Source organism: Macrobrachium rosenbergii, chromosome 28 (assembly GCF_040412425.1).
Source record: "Macrobrachium rosenbergii isolate ZJJX-2024 chromosome 28, ASM4041242v1, whole genome shotgun sequence".
NCBI lineage: Eukaryota > Metazoa > Arthropoda > Malacostraca > Decapoda > Palaemonidae > Macrobrachium > Macrobrachium rosenbergii.
In genome coordinates, this window is record NC_089768.1 from 5,377,501 (window position 1) to 5,395,000 (window position 17,500).

Below are 17,500 nucleotides of genomic sequence, written 5' to 3' on the forward strand. Positions count from 1 at the left end.
TGCAAACTTTCACCAGCGTACCATCCGCCATTCTCTATCTGTGACCAAAAACCTGTTCCCCCATTTTGTTGGGAATGCCAACGTTTCCAGGACACTTTAGCTGTATTCCTACGATATCCCATCCAGAGTTGAGGCAAAGATTACTGGCACCTCTGCCCATTGCACCATAATGATGGATGACTTTGCGTCACACGGTAGAATCTGTTAGACATAAATTTTGTACTCTCTGAGAAATGATAATAAAAGATTAGAGAACTATAGGTGTTTAAAATTTATACTAACTGCCATATGATGAGCTAAAATGTAGCTCATGTCTATCAAGGATGACGATCAGAATCTAGACTAATGATCAACCTAGGTATGATGATTTATGTTGAAGGCATATAACAATAAACAGAATAAGTTCATCATATAGATGGCATTGCAATTCAAGTAGTAAAAAGGTAGAAAGTATGGTATATGGAAAATATTACATAGGCAAATACAATGTAGTCACAATGATTGCCATCAGGTTGTCTTGATGCCGAGTGGCAGCCTAGAAATACCTTTGACGTATAACTGCAGTACAGATAAGTGTATCATTTTTAAATCTTTCCATTCGACCCTTGGACCTTGCTATTTAAAATTATTAACAGAAGATATTTTCATGTATGCTTCAATCCTATGATAACGATATTTCGGACAGTTATTTAATCTGATCTTTTTATGTGTGATACTTGCATTTTAACTTGTCCGTTCATAGGTATAGAGGACAGTTTTAAGAAGTATTTTTTGTCATCCGATATTACAAAACTAAACTGGGAGGAGGCTGGGGTGGGGAATGAGAAATTCAAGGAGCAACTATGCCAGTGTTGTAGAGACAAAATTACTATTGATGCATGAAGTATCTTGGGATAAAGACGGGACAAAATCCCCCGGTCTTGAGTGTCCATGATTTACAATCTCTATCTTGGAAGGTAGAGCTGATTTATTATTATCAGTCAATGCTGCTGAAAATGAAGTGCCAGTTGGCCTACACTCCAAAGAAACATTTGTCGACGGTTAATAATGGAACCTGGCCAGAACTCACTGGTCCAGTCTTCAAAGAAGTAGATGTACCGGCTAATATTAAAACTGAACCAACAACAAACAGTGGTCACACCTCCAAATAAGCAGAGGCAACTTGGTTACCTTACATTATTAAGAGAAAAGGCATTGAGTTTTACCTAACCCTTTCCACTGCCATTCATAGACTCAAGTGTTTATGAATACAGACATACACATATATATGTACAGTATATATATATATATATATATATATATATATATATATATATATATATATATATATATATATATATATATATATATATATAATTTACTTTTCCTATGCCTGTCAGTTCTTTTTGGGGAATATGCACATTACTTGATGAACTTATTTTAAGTCTTTTATCTCGATTCCTTTTGGTTGCTGTGATAGTTTGAGTCACTTTTCAAATAGTTAGGCAGTGCGTATTTTATCTACGAACCCAATCGACTAAATATGTCAACTCTGGTTTCTCAGTTTTACTTTCATTTATGCACGTCAATCAGCTAAATTTATTTGTTACAATTTTGTGAAATAGTTTTTCCTCAAATATCGGAGTTCTAAAGGAGGCGCTTAGTAACAGCATTATAATATATAAGGACGTAAGAGAAACAGATGTTTTATTTTTGTTTCGAGAATATTTTGTCCATTAAATTGTAATGGAAGTAAGTCTATCAATTCTAAAACATCTGATGTTAACAAGCCCGGCATTCCATCACTTACTGCTATTCAAGCAATCTGTGACAGCCAGTTCTCCATGAACACGAAATCCTCTTTTCTTTAAATATTTATCCTGTGTAAGGCTATAAACAAATACACATAAATATGGACTTTAAAATATATTGTACTCTTTTACACACTAAAAACTTATGGAGAAGTAATAGCCTTTCTCATCATACCAATTCAGAATGGAGAATGAAGGTATTCATCAAAAGAATGGGCAACCATGCATACTACAATGGTGATGTTAAAGTGCTTAACGAAGTATATATATAAGAGAGTGGCACTGATTTAGAAGGGGAAGAAGCTAGTAGTTGCTGTAAAATAGATTTGAATGACTGTTGTATTTACAGGTGCACAACCACACTTGCTGAAGCTTTCACCAAGTATTTACAGGTGTATTTTATAAAAGAGGAACGATTAAAACTGGATATCCAGAATCCCTAGGTAGTATATACATTTTCAATATTTGAAAACGGAAAACATTAATTATAGGTTGTAAGCATTTAAATCATTTGTGACTGATCTCCATAGTACATTCAAAGCCAATGAAGTATTTGAAAGATTAAATGCGCACAATGTTTGTCAAGATTATATCTTAAATTTCCTAATCTTTCGGATTAACCAAGTTAAACTTCTAGCTGTTTACCGACATAACAACAATGATTATAAGCAAATGTGTATAATCACTCTTGTTATGTCGGTAAACAGCAACTTGGCTAATCCGAAAGAAATGTTGCCTCATTTTCATACACATGACCAATTCAGCTATTAATGACTGGAAATCAGTGTATGTAGCCAATATGTTTGGATTAAAAAACATACCGTGAGACGAACAATTCTGGTTGAAAGTCATTTTGAAATCGCTAAGTACAAATTTTCACTTAATGCAATTGATTCAGACCATCACAATGAACAGAAGCCAATAAAGTGAAGATGAATGCAGCAATTACTAGGACCACCGGAAATAAAAATGACCTAAAAATATCTAATAATAACTCCCTTGCTAAATAGGAACTGCAAAAGCATTAACAACTATGCTGGAACTCAAACAAGGAAGCTAACCGTGTGCTAAATTATGAAAATTATTGGAAAAAAACTCCACTAAAATGAATGCCAGCGATTCAAAGATAGTAAAGGAGAACAACAGCAGGATAATCCACTCCTGAAGACTGGCATTTCTATATGTGTTCTGTTACCACAAATAATAACTTGAGTAACACTGAAGACCATGAAAAACCGTTGCAAGGGGATTTGGAAAAGTCTGCTTAACTTAGAACGACCGAAAAGACACTGAATTTCTAGGATACTCAAAACAAGTAAACTGACTACTTCAAGGATATAAGTGCTTTAATAAAATTTGAACTAAGCGTCACACGATATCAACGAAACAGGTAAACAAGGCTACTTCCTCGTTGCTTGTTGTAGCAAAGAGTGGACAAGAATTAATATTGCCCCAACTTCTAATATCTGTCCAGATTAGTCAATGATTAGGATCCTTGACAAATGACAAATCACAAGTTGTGTCTTCAGTCTAGATATTCATCTTCAAGATGACACAACCACAGAGGAACCAGAAAGTGGAGCATGATGGTTCTGATCATTGGTGCAGAGTATTTAGTTAACACTGTGGCAAAAACTGATGACACGAAAAATATAATACCGTTTGCTGAGAAGACCGACCCTTAAAATAGAGAGAGTTGTCTTTGATCAGTACCTCTTGGGCTCTCTCGAGGAAACAATTGGTGACAAGCGAGCATATAAATATGTCACCAGTTCGTTTTCAAGCCAGTTATTGTAATGAAATTAGGAACATGTAGATATTTCTGTCCCGTACACGACAAATTAAGAGTTTACTAAGGGCCTGTCTCATAAATGTATGAGCCTTTTCAAAGGATATGCAATAAGCGACATGATGATGCATAATGCAACAATGAGAGCCAAATGTCCTCTCTCTGATATTGGCAATATACCAGAGTTAGCTGTTGGTCCACACAGCTAAAGGAGGGCGATCAAATAATGATCCTCAATGTACCTGTTGTTATGCATGAGCAACGGAACTCCACCCACCTCCGATCATGAAGACAAAAACTTAAGAACTTCGGGATTACATCTTCTCAGCTTTGAATATCTAGCCCTGGTTAATTTACGGCAAAGGGAATGAAATGAGAGGTAGTTGAAAAGAGCACCAGTGGATTTTTTTTTTTTTTTTTTGGAGATGGTACGGACTTTAGACTGTACTCTCAAAGTTCTTCCATTTTCATTTTAATAGTCGCAGAAGATAGCCATATTTATTATCATAAACGTCAAGAATTCATGCCAATGTGAAAGAGATATCTGGGCGAATAAAGTGCGCTTACAATATAGAATGACTCTGAAAACACGTTTTAAGGATTATTACAATTATAAATTATATTATATTTATATCAATACATGACATATAAATCGGTAGGAAAAGTTTAATGGAAATATCCCTTCCACATAATCCCAACTAAGACCCCTAACGATATTGTGTTTGACCCCTCCAATATCCAGATCTCTGACGGAAAAACAATTTGCCTTTTGACTAAAAACCACAATTTTACACCAAAGTTCGGTTGGGCAAAATATTCTTCTTCGTTCGAAACTTTCTATCACGGAATCACAGACCTCTCTATTGTATCACTCTTGAAAACGACACATCAGAAACGATTCATTAGCTGTTTACAGATAAAAATGTAGAAACTCTGAAAACTCTGGGAGAAAATTAGAAGCTCCATATGGCAAAACCAGATAAGAGGAATGGCATTATAATTCTGAACAAAAAGGACTACATTTTGAAAACAGAATCCAGATTAAATGATCAGAGCGCCTTTAAAAAAGGGCTGCGTGATGATTTTCTACCTAAAGCACCAAGCACTGCAGATAAAATACAAAGAAGTTTCAGAAAACTAAATAATTAATTTATCCTTACATTATAACAGGTTCTCCCATACGTAATTTACATGGCCTTCCAAAAATTTATCGAATGAATGTCTAATTGCTACCTACCCTTTTAATACACCTATTGTAATAACAAGGTAGCAAAATTTACTAAACATAGCGTGGAATATCTGCCCGAAAACGAATATTGGTAAAGAGAAAAACACTAAAAAATAAACCACTCAAACCATCATTGATACGACACAGGATATGCAGTTTCCGTCTATATCAACAGTGGTCAGCCTCGATATTGTGTCTCTACCTATAAATTTTGTGACGAAGGAAGCAGTAGACGTCACTAATGAAAAAGTGCATAACAACAACCGGACGTCCCTCATCTCAACATTTCATTACTTTCGCCTATGGCGCTCTTGGCTGCGGGTATAGGCACTTTCTTATGTGTTCCCAGAAACAGAGCAGGTCACAATTGCAAACATGGCGGAGACGATGCTTCACGAAAGGAAGTTTAGAATGCAAGTAATGAGGTAATATGATTTGAAATCATGTTACTGTTATATGTGAAAACTGTTATATCATGCAGACGACAAGTTATGATATCAGGACAAGTAACAAATAGAGAAATTTCATTAGCATACCAGTTCTAAGCAGACAAAACTCTAACAGTAGGTAAATCTAACAGAAAGTAAATTGCCTTTCATAGACGTCGTTTTGGGACAAAATCCACGAACAAGTCAGAAATTTCCAGCTACCAAAAACCTACCTACATATTATATCCACGAATTAACAATTTCTTAAGGGTATCATAAAAGAGATAAAACTAATATCAATCTTGTATCTTCGAAGAAAGCCTTTAGTCTGATCGTCTGCTATTTAATAATGAAAATGGAATTTTAAAGATAGATTTTATCAAAGCAGTTTTAACTCAAAAATATTTTACACGTTCACTATACGATCCTGATCAATAAATTAACACCAAAGAAAACCAAACAAGAATTCCAAATATTTAAAAATATGTAACAAACTTGTAGTTAAGGAAACAAAAGTATGGCTTTATACTATAAATACCAAATTAGCTTCTCTGTTTTTATCAATTTCTTACTTATTCACTTGTTCCAAATATAGATATGAATACATGGGATCAGATATTAAAAAATCTCACATTATAGGTAGACAAGCTTAGGACTGTCATCCTAGGACTGCAAGCTAGTAAGACATCTTAACTGCTTTCCATTCTCATTGTCACGAAAGATATGAAACCTCGTTTTCATTAGAAAATTTCAGTCGTCACTAAAGCCCATTTTCATTATTAAATAGCAGATGCTTAGACTAAAGGGAAGAGGCTTTGTTCGAAGATTTTTTTTTTCTTCTTTTATGAAGATACAAGATAAATATTAGTTTTACATCTTTTATGGTACCCTTAAGAAATTGTTAGTTCGTGGACATATGTAGGTAGGTTTTTGGTAGCTGGAAATTTCTGACTTGTTCGTGGATTTTGTCCCAAAACGACAATTATGAAAGGCAATTTACTTTCTGTTAGATTTACCTACTGTTAGAGTTTTGTCTGCTTAGAACTGGTATGTTAATGAAATTTCTCTGTTTATTTCTCGTCCTAAATCAAAACTTGTCGTCTGCGTGATATAACAGTTTTCATATATAGCAGTAACAAGATTTCAATGGCGCTGATGAGGGCAAAGTACTTTTATCAAACGAAGAAATATAGTCTTGAACAGACTGCTTCAATCTCACTGAGTATACTTTAATATGATCTTTACTTTGACCCTTTTATTTTCATTTGTCACTACTTGAACCATATTTTGTTTTTCTTCGTTTGCATCATAAAAGATTTAATGTTCTTGTTGAGATTTTAGAGTTTATTTTCAAATCTGATCTATGAACATTTTCATTCCTGCGCTTTACAACCTATATGCTCTATTTACAGTTGGAAAATGACTCGCTGCCGTATCGAAACGTCAGAAAAAAAGGCTCTTCATGTTTTTACGCTCTATTATTATTATTATTATTATTATTATTATTATTATTATTATTATTATTATTAGTATTATTATTATTATTATTATTATTATTATTATTATTATTATTATTATTATTAACGTACCTACTCGGATACAAAGAATTTGAAACCATACCCCCTTACAGCGAATGAGATCGTTACGGGAATGTAATCACCTTCATTTTATTCATATTGGCAGACACACCAAAAAGAATGTCGAGACTACAGTTCTAAACGAAAGTCCTCCTTGGAATCTGCCGTCTGATCCCTGAAATAGTTCCGCCCTCGGGGCATTAATATGGCGAATCGTATTACCACTTCTCGGCTCAAACTTTAGCTCATAGTTGACACTCCCTTCACACATTCCACTCCAGCTCCGAATATGAACTCCAATTCAATCCACGATAGCATTCCAAAAATTTCTAGACAAGAATTTAGCGAATTGGGAAAATCCACTCCATTCAGACAAGAAAAATAAAAACATTAACACGCTCTCATGAAGGAGATTCGAACCTATAACTAATAATTCAAAGCGTATAAGCCATTGCCAGGCAATGATTTGATAGGAGAGAGAGAGAAAAAAAAATCAATATTTATAAGAATTCACTGTATAAGAAAATATAAACAACAGCTTACCTTTAAGGTCCGCATTTCGCAAAAGAATCACTGTGCCTTGGAGTTACATCACTGAATGCTTACCTGTAAAAAAAAAGTGGGGTGTATTTAAATAAAACCAGAACATTTTCATTACAATTCCCTGACATAAATAATTATGACAGCGTCACAAAAGAAGAAGAGAAATACTTTTTGAGGCACCCATAGTTTTTATTCTTTATGTCATGTCAAAATTGATTGCAAAGAAGATCCCTTATTTGGGCAGTAAAAGAAATCTAGGATTCTTGTAATCGCTTCACTCTTGCAAATACTAATTCAGATAAAAACAAACAAAACATGCTCTCTCTCTCTCTCTCTCTCTCTCTCTCTCTCTCTCTCTCTCTCTCTCTCTCTCTCTATATATATATATATATATATATATATATATATATATATATTGACAGATGACCATATAGAAAAATACAACACGTTATGAATCTTGACCAGTTTCGACTTTAGTTTTCTAAGAAATCTGCAAGAGGACTGATACTTAGCAATACGATATATAGTAACAGTACAGAAACATATAACAGTTTAGAAAAAAAAGGAGCAGTAAACTCATTAGCGTCTGAAACCATTACGTCTCTTACAAATCTTGTTTAACCATGCGGATGGGGTCACGAAGAAGCGCTAGGCAAACCTCAATCACCTTCCTCAAAATCTAGACAATTTATATATTAAAAAAAAAAAAATGGATCGAGTGTATACGTTCATTCGCTGATATTCATATTCTTGAATAAGGTTTCATCTATAAGACTGGATTCTGTAATTTTACTTTCCAGTATATTATCAGGAAGAAATACCTTTAACCCCTGTCCAAACATGGCATAATTATTTTCTCTAACATGACCAGAAATTGCAGTGCCCTCCTGCGCTTGTCTTAAGACGCTTTTTATGCAGTTCCATTCGATTTTCCAATGATTTTCTAATTTGACTGGTATAAAAATTATCAAATAGCTAACATGGGATTTCATAAACCCTTTACTTAGTCTGTTGTATGAAACGTGCTTTATGAATGCTTTCTTCAATACATTTTTGTTCTTAAATGATGAAGTAATATATATATATATATATATATATATATATATATATATATATATATATATATATATATATATATATATATATATATATATATATATAACACAAAGGTGTGTTCAAGAAGTATCCACCCTTTATTCATAAAAAATACTCGTATTCAAATACAACAATCTTACACTAATCCCTTTCAATGTAGTCCCCTTGGGCTGCCACACGCTTCTCCCAATGGTTCTACCACTGTCGGAAGCAGCGCTGAAATGCCTCTTTTGAGATGGTGCGCAGCTGGTCCTTCGCATTCTGCATGATGTCTTCTCTGGACCGAAATCCGGTCCATTCCAGGAGTATTTTCAGCTTGGGGAAATGCCTGAAGTCACACCCGCAAACTTAAATCGCGTAGCTTTGATAAGAACTTTTCATTTGCTCTCTCTCTCTCTCTCTCTCTCTCTCCCTCTCTCTCTCTCTGAAGAATTGGCACCTCCGTCATGATAACGCACCCACCCATTTTTTACATTTGATGAAGAGTTTGCTGGCCAAACACTAAGCACATGTACTTCATCAGCCTCCCAAATAGCCCAACATGGCTCAGTGTGACTTCTGGCTTTACCCCAAGCTGAAAATGCCCCTGAAAGAGACCAGATTTCAGTCCATAGAAGTCATCATGCAGAATGCAGACCAGCTGCACGTCATTTCAGAAGAGGCGTTCCAGCGCTGCTTCCAACAGTGGTAGAACCGTTGGGAGAAGTGTGTGGCAGCCAAAGGGGCCTACTGTGAAGGAGATTAGTGTAAGATTGTTGTATCTGATATATAAAAGTATTTTTTTATGAATAGAGTTGGATACTTTTTAAGCACACCTAGCATACACACACATACATACATTATATATATATATATATATATATATATATATATATATATATATATATATGTGTGTGTGTGTGTGTGTGTGTGTGTGTGTGTGTGTGTGTGTGTGTGTATATATATATTGTCACGTTCACGCTGCCACGCGTTTGGAAAATTGGCTCTAACTAAGATTTCTGATAACTACACCTGGCTTAGGGTGGCTGCACTCCGGTGAACAGAAAAGTTAAAAGTGAAAAAATACTCAAAATCACCAATAAATGAAAGTGTTGGAGGTAAACTTAAGGTGTCCACTAAACAGTATAATTCACTAATTTAATCAGAAGATAAAATATATACAGGAGCTATCAATGGAGTTCCGTGGCACTGTAAAGAATTATGTTACACAAAAGAATCACAAAGTACTCAAGCAAAGTGCCACAACCATAAATCTTACACTCTAGGCATTTCATAGGCTAACAAGCAGTAGATATCAGGGAGGATCGAAAAGATGCACAGTAGGGGGTACAATGAGCAAGAATGTTGCACTGTTGATAGTCCAAATATCTTAACCGGATATGGCACCTGGATATGGAGAAAGGCAACACCACTAATATACAGTTGATACCACACTACGGGGACTCGATGTCACGGACCTGCAAGAGCAGGGGAACCGAACACATACGAATGGAATTGAGTAAAATGACAATGAATTCATGTAGGAAAAATTCCAGGACACTGTCTTATATAATAATTACAATTTAACATAAGTACGTGAATGAAAACTAAACTGTGTCACTACTGATCACAATTCCACCACAATCAAAATCACAGGAATCTCTGAGGGAAAGGATCAGGAATATGGTTACAGGAAATAGGAGAACAGGTATATAAGCACAGGCAGGTTACAGACAAGGTGCCGACAAACAACTTCCGATCACATTATCTTAGGTCTGTGGACAAGACGTGAGGTTTGTAGAGCCAGGGTTCTGCCGTAGGACATCAGCGGAAGCGTTGCCACTCAAGGTTTACCCACCAGAGAGAAATATGATAAAAGGATAGGGGCGCTGGTGGACTAGTAGGGCATCAACGCGCAGAGGTGAGTGGTTGGATGCGGCAAACTTCAGCATAGGCAGCGTAGGAACTACTTCGAGTAGGACTCGAGCGAAAGCCTCTCGGTGACTTCTGGACAGGGGGACGTTGTCAGATAATTAAGCAGGGTGACGTCTGTAGGAGGTGGCTAGCAGAGGGCGTCCAGTGGCGTGAAATCGGGTGAGAAGACCTGAGTAGTAGCGTAAGGTCGACTAGCGAAGATGTGTTTGCATAGTGTCAGGAGGGTGGCGTCGTAGAGTGGTGTTGTAGAGGTAGCTAGCATGGGGTATGTGAGCAGTTTGTCTTCTGAAGTAGGCTGAACAGAGTGTCTGCAAGCAAGGAGGCACCTGAAGGGGGACTAGCATAGGTTATGCTAGCAGTGTGGCTTCTGAAGAGGGACTAGTGCATCATTGGTTTGCTGGGGCCAGTATATATACCACAGTCTGCAGCCGACAGTTGTAGGCGGCGAGATAAAGGTTGAAGAAGAGGTGTGAATGAGATGACAATTAGATGGGAGAGCCAAGGGATTTGTAGGCAAGGATGCAGGTGTTAGTAAGAGTAGCTGGAGGTGAAGGTCAAGTCAAGAAGGGTGACCCTTGATGGCAGCGCAGGTAGTTGGGAAGGAGGGGAAACTTGGAAAAATGTGAAGTGGCTCGCGTGACTGGGGAATTGAGAACAATAGAAGGAACTCTCAAAGGGGGCGTGCTACTTGCAAGCGGCTGCTGAAAATGTCACCTTAGGGGCGCATTACTAGGGTCAGGTCAGATCAGTAATGACTTGCGGTAGGGTCCTGTACATAGTTCCTCATTAGACACCTGCACTGGCTTAACTGAGCCTGGGGAACGCTTGGTGCGAAAACATCAAAACAACTAGTACTTCTTTTGAAATGTACGTTAATTCATATTGGGAAAATGAAAAATAGTGCATTTTAACTTATAAACGAAAATCAAGAGTGAAAAATCAATACAAATGGCAGAGACGTTTAATGAATATATATATATATATATATATATATATATATATATATATATATATATATATATATATATATATATATATATATATATATATATATATATATGTGTGTGTGTGTGTGTGTGTGTGTGTGTTAGAAATAATCAACACACAATCACGTGTGGAACAGAAATAAACTTCTGACTCACATCAGGATCGAACCCAGGTGCAAGTGTGGGTATAGATGATGAAGGATGCCAATTTTGAAACAAAACGCGGGGCAATGGGATGCCAAACAGACTAATGTCTCACGCACAAAACAACGGAACTGCTGCAAGGACAAGACTTACTACGGCAAATTTTAACAATTTAAAGTCGATTATGTTGGCGGGGGTCCTTATGAATAACTACTGGTCACTAACCCATAATACATAATTAAATACTTGGGCAGCTTCAGTTATGTGACTTTTAAATCAATATATAGTCCTTAACCCAATCATCAAGTAATCCAACAACGTACTGTGATGCATTGCAGTTACTTCATACTGGTACTTTTTCCTATGATGGATAATGGCAATTTGTTTCTGTTGGTATTTATACATTCCAACATTCGCGATTTTTACTGTTGGAGAACCTTATCCGATCAGCTCTGAGAAAACTTTTTATAACTAGGAATTATGTACATACGTTTATAAGTTGAGATTTTGTGTTTTCTGGTACAAGTCTGTAACTGCCCAAGAGGTAAAGGTGAAAGGTTTGACCTGCAAAAGCATTGCAGCGATGTTAATGGCATGCACGTATGTTTTGATGTTTAGAGAATGTAATTGCTTTTTACTTTAGGATGGAGGCACAAAAGAAATTCTGAATTGCTTTGCAAATGGCATTTTTAGGATGTGATTGAAGTAATAATAACTTTCTATTGTTTTTAAATTCTGTCTCCACATACATCACAAACAAAAGAATTTACTTCACAACCCTCGTATTGTTGGTGTCCGAAAACAATTAAGCTATAATTTATGAATTCTATTATCGTTAAAAAAATTCAGGAAAGTTTGTTATATATGTAAATTTCCTATTTCATTTAGATACTTTGACGCAAGACTCAAAAACACCTCAGAACTTAAATCTCAACAATTATGATTTTAAAACATGTGAATATGGTTCACATAAAAAATGCAAACCACATCTATAGGCATATATTAAACTGTCATGGAATGGGATTAGAATATATCCAACTGGAAACGATAAATAATTGTTACACACATAATTCAGTCATTTTAAATGATACGCGCAATGTGCCTGAATTACCTTTCATTTTTACGATTGTTGAGCGTTATTAAATATATATTATTCGAACACATTTCTCTATGTTAGCTGGGATTTTATTTTGTCTCTTTCCGTTTAACTGTCTGCCCCCTGCTAAAAACAACTATAACCTAACCGTACCATCTCGAAGGGTGACATCAGTTTATAAATGTAATAAAAAAAGACGAAATTAACTAACACAGCTAATTACGCAGACATGACTTTAGCTGCTCTGTCGGAAACTGAGTATGAATCCACTTCTTCCTGTCACAGTCAAGTTAAAAAACCAGGTCGTTAACCTCAGCAAAAGTGGCGTTAGTCGAAATTTAAGAGTTTATTTATCATATCAAGTTTCTTTCATATTTCATTAAACGGGCTTTTCAATACCATTTTACTCAATTTATACACTAACGAAATTTTAACCAAGTCATATCTTCAACAGCAACCACTAGCATTACCACCATCCTCCCTTGTATTCTCACAACTAATAGCTGAAACCTCGCAGACCTTTTCCGTTGAATTCCTGTATGTGACATTTTCATAACATTTTATTACGCAAATGTAGCCAGTAATCAAAGAATAAACAAAAATAAAAACGTAATTGTAATTAAATATTTTGATTAATAATGATTATATTTTCAATGGAGTTTGATTCTTTCCCAACTTGTAACGCTATATCTACAATCGACGAGTCATTTTCTTCGGTTATTGTTCAACATTTCCTAACAATTACTCTCTCTGGAAGCATACAGAATTTTCCTGCGCATGCATAAAAAAAAAAAAATCGCTCATGTTTAGTAACTTCGCAGCAGTGTAAATCGTGTGATGCAAGAAGACTAAAAGCATTTTACAGATATTAATTTCTCATATATATATATATATATATATATATATATATATATATATATATATATATATATATATATATATATATATATATATATATATATATATATATATATATATACACATATATATATGTGTGTGTGTGTGTGTGCCTACATCGAAGGGAAATTGTAAATGTCAAGTGCTTCGCCACCGCAAGGATTCGAACTATTGCGTGGTTTAGAAACAAAGACGGAAAGTGACTTTGACCCCTCAGCCACCAAGAGCAAAGTCTCAGTAATCAAATTCGCTGTTTCTAAACCATGCAACGGTTCGATTCCTAAAGGTGACGAAGCACCTATGAGTTACAATTCCCCTTGGATGCGAGGTATTTTCGGTGTTTATCGAAGTGGTTATAAAATGACATTTTATTAGATATATACAGGCACTAATGGTGATGGTCCGTAACCGCCAATGGCATCAGCTAATCAGCATTGGTTCAAAACCGATCAGCAGCAGCTCCTGCACCTACACCAAGATATGGTCAGTTGTTTGTAAATGACCGGAAGGTTAACAGGGCTGGTGCTGCCCATACACTTTTGCTGACTATTATTAGAAGGGTTAATTTAGATGTGGGTATGGCATGGGTATGGCATGGGTATGGGAAAGGGTATGGGGTTGGTATGGTATGGGTATGGGTATGGAATGGATATGGGTATAATATTGGTATAGGTATGGGTACGGTAATGATATGGGTACGGGTATCAGTACGGGTATGGGTATAAGTATGGGTATGGTACAGATATGGGTGTGGGTAAGGTTATAGGTATGGAACAGATATGGGTATGGAACTGATATGGGTATGGGCATAGGTATGAGTATGGGTATGGTACAGATATGGGTATGAGTATGATACAGATATGGGTAAGGGTATATGTATGGCACGGATATGGAAACTAGCAAACGCGAGCGATAGTTAGCATCTGCTAGTATATATATGTATATGTATGTATGTGTGTGTATATATATATATATATATATATATATATATATATATATATATATATATATATATATATATATATATGCATATTTATTTATACATACACTAGCAGAGCTCACTATCACTATGTGTGTGTGTGTATATATATATATATATATATATATATATATATATATATATATATATATATATATATATATATATATATATATAATATATATATATATATATTCCAGTTAAGATATAAAATACATAAAAAATGTTAATACGATTCAAAGTATAAAAAAATTTAAACTATAAATTTGTGCTTTTTTTTCTCTCTCAAGATGTAATTCCAAAACCGCCTAAACAACACAGTCAACACTGATATATCTAGGAAACGGGTGAATCGAAGTTTAGTAATCATGGCATTTTAAGGCCCGGGCCATCTTTCAAAAAGACGCCATAAAAAATCAACAGACGTGGGATCCCTGGTGACAGGGAACGGATGGAAAACTTGAGGGTCATTGCCCCAAGCGATCAAAGCCTTGGAGTCCTTGACTCTTCAATTTCGATGTGATGTGTTTGCCCAAAATCTTACAAGGCTACCTACATAAGTTGTTTTTCTAGAATCGATAAATGCGTATTTTTATTCGTGACTTTCAACTCAGGTTGTTGCTAATGTTTTCAACGGCCAATAAATTATATTTTGTGAAAGTTGTATATTTCAGAATATGCGTGCAGTAATAATGATCATAATAATTGTGAGAAGAAGAAGAAGGAAATGTTCTAAATGGTTCACATCACTGTTTATTATCATTATCATACTGTACTACACCGAGACCTTTGGCTTAAACTTTAGACCCTCAAGACGAAAATCACGAGATGTGTTCAGCGCTGTTTTTCATAAAATATCTAAAGCAGTTGAAACTAGAACGCAAGAAAAGTCCAATTTTAACGGTACGTATATTTGGTCATATTTTCAGAAATGCTTACAATTAAATTTATCGTTAAAATTCGAAGCCACTGCCACCATTCATTTGAAATAAATGAATCGGAAAGGTAACAGGCGTTTAGTTTACTGGCAGCGATTCAACATTGCTTATTAAATATTAGCTGGCTGACTCAACAAGAAATAAACGGTTTTTGGACCATTTCAGATTTCAGAAAAAACGTATAAGTTCAAATCATGAGGATAAAGTACAGGTTACAAAAAATAAATGTCCTTTAGCATTAATGTTTCACCAAATATGTAAAATTCTCGTTACGTAACATTGCAAGATCAACAATGGTCAGCAAAACCTTAAAGGACGTGCATTCCACTCATAAGTGTCTTTTATTTCAATTTACTGACATCAGATTTAATTCCCATGGATTTCTAATTATGAAACATTTTAATCAAAACACTGAACACACACACTCAAGTAAAAAACAGAAAACATTAGAGCACGAATGCTGCCTCTACTGTTGAGGAATGCGAAAAGTTAAGTATAGTTTAGTTTAACCAGACCACTGAGCTGATTAACAGCTCTCCTAGAGAGGGCTGGCCCGAAGGATTAGACTTATTTTACATGGCTAAGAACTAATTGGTTACTTAGCAACGGGACCTACAGCTTATTGTGGAATCCGAACCATATTATACCGAGAAATGAATTTCTATCACCAAAAATAAATTCCTCTAACTCTTTATCAGCCGGCCGGGGGAATTGAACTCTGGCCCATCGAGTGACAGTCCGAAGCTCAACCGACTCAGCCAAAGAAGGGTTTGAGGAATGCGTAAAAACGCAACGTATATTTTCCTAAACCTTAAAACCTATTGTGCACAGCGGTGACGTAAATTTCTGGATAACTGGCTTCAGTTTTCCACCCAATACCAAACGTATAATGCACACACTGTCATGAACAAGACCTAAATAATATTATAAAGCAAAAAGTACGGGGTTAGCCACCTCAGTATGTTATCAAAGGATGCTTAGTTCAAATATTAGTACTGTGCATACTGTCTATTAAATCTTGTCGATAAATCCAGCACCTGGCATAAATATAGTTAAAAAATGAGATAAGATCAACACACAACTAGTAAAATCGCAATAGTTAACCATCGGCCGGCTATAGTGATGCCGGTACAACACACTTGATGAAACCTGCAACACACGTCCCATGTCCGCAATAAAAAGGGAAAAAATGAACTTCAGAGCACTTTGACTAAACCTCAGTTACACTCACAGGCCGAAGAAAAATGATTTTTCCAATTCAAATAAGCCTTTCGGTTTGTTCATAGTTATTTATGGCCAAAGTTACTTTCAATTTTATTTCTTTAGTTCAACTTTTCAACTGAAATTGTGGGAATGATAAATAATATAAGTTTTCTTCCAAAAACATTGAATACCAATAGCAGTTAATAACTTGTGGAAAAAAGGTGGCAACGCCTACTGTACTTGTATCAGTTATTCATGATGAATTCACATTTACATGACAAATGTGTGCTTTTAGTCTTGCTTTCGACATTTAGGCGTAAAATACATTTTATTTCAAGCCAATACATGGTATCACACATGCCACTGGGTTATATATCGCAAGCTCAACTTTTCCTCTGTGTTAGTTAGCTAACCAGACATCCTCTACCTTACTTAGCCTCCTTCTATATGTTGGAAGTCATGGCTTTGCTTACTTAAGCTCTAGCCTCACAAATCCCTAAACCACTTAAATGTACACAAATGCCCACATAAACATTTGACGCATTTGGACCGACGACCGGGTTTTTAAATGTTGGTCTTAGGACTCGTGGTGTGCTTCGGTAACCGTATTACTTTGCTGCCCAAAAGGAAGAAAATAGTGACCATTAAGGAATAGAATTATGATTAATGAACTTGTCAGTTAGCACAACTGTAGACACCCAACAGGGTTTGAAAGAACTCCTTGATTCGAAAAATTTACTTCATGGTGCCTTTCTCCTAAAAAGAAGATACTTTAGAAGTGCAAAAAGTGATGTTCCAATATTTCCTCGTATTTAAATCCCAAAATACTTGATGGTAAGTCTTCTATCTACAATGATTCCTGATTGGTGATTTCAGGTAAAAGATGTATAAAC

The 17,500-nt window shown here is 35.6% G+C and overlaps 1 protein-coding gene across 1 annotated transcript in view; it reads right to left on the reverse strand.

Moving 5' to 3' along the window:
• Positions 1 to 6,848: 6,848 nt before the first annotated feature.
• LOC136853991 (uncharacterized) overlaps positions 6,849 to 17,500 on the reverse strand; it is an 833,204-nt gene continuing 822,552 nt past the window's right edge. The window contains exon 4 of the mRNA XM_067129935.1: positions 6,849 to 7,418. Within this exon, the coding sequence (XP_066986036.1) occupies positions 7,404 to 7,418 (15 nt within the window). The 3' untranslated portion in view covers positions 6,849 to 7,403. The remainder of the gene's footprint in view (positions 7,419 to 17,500) is intronic.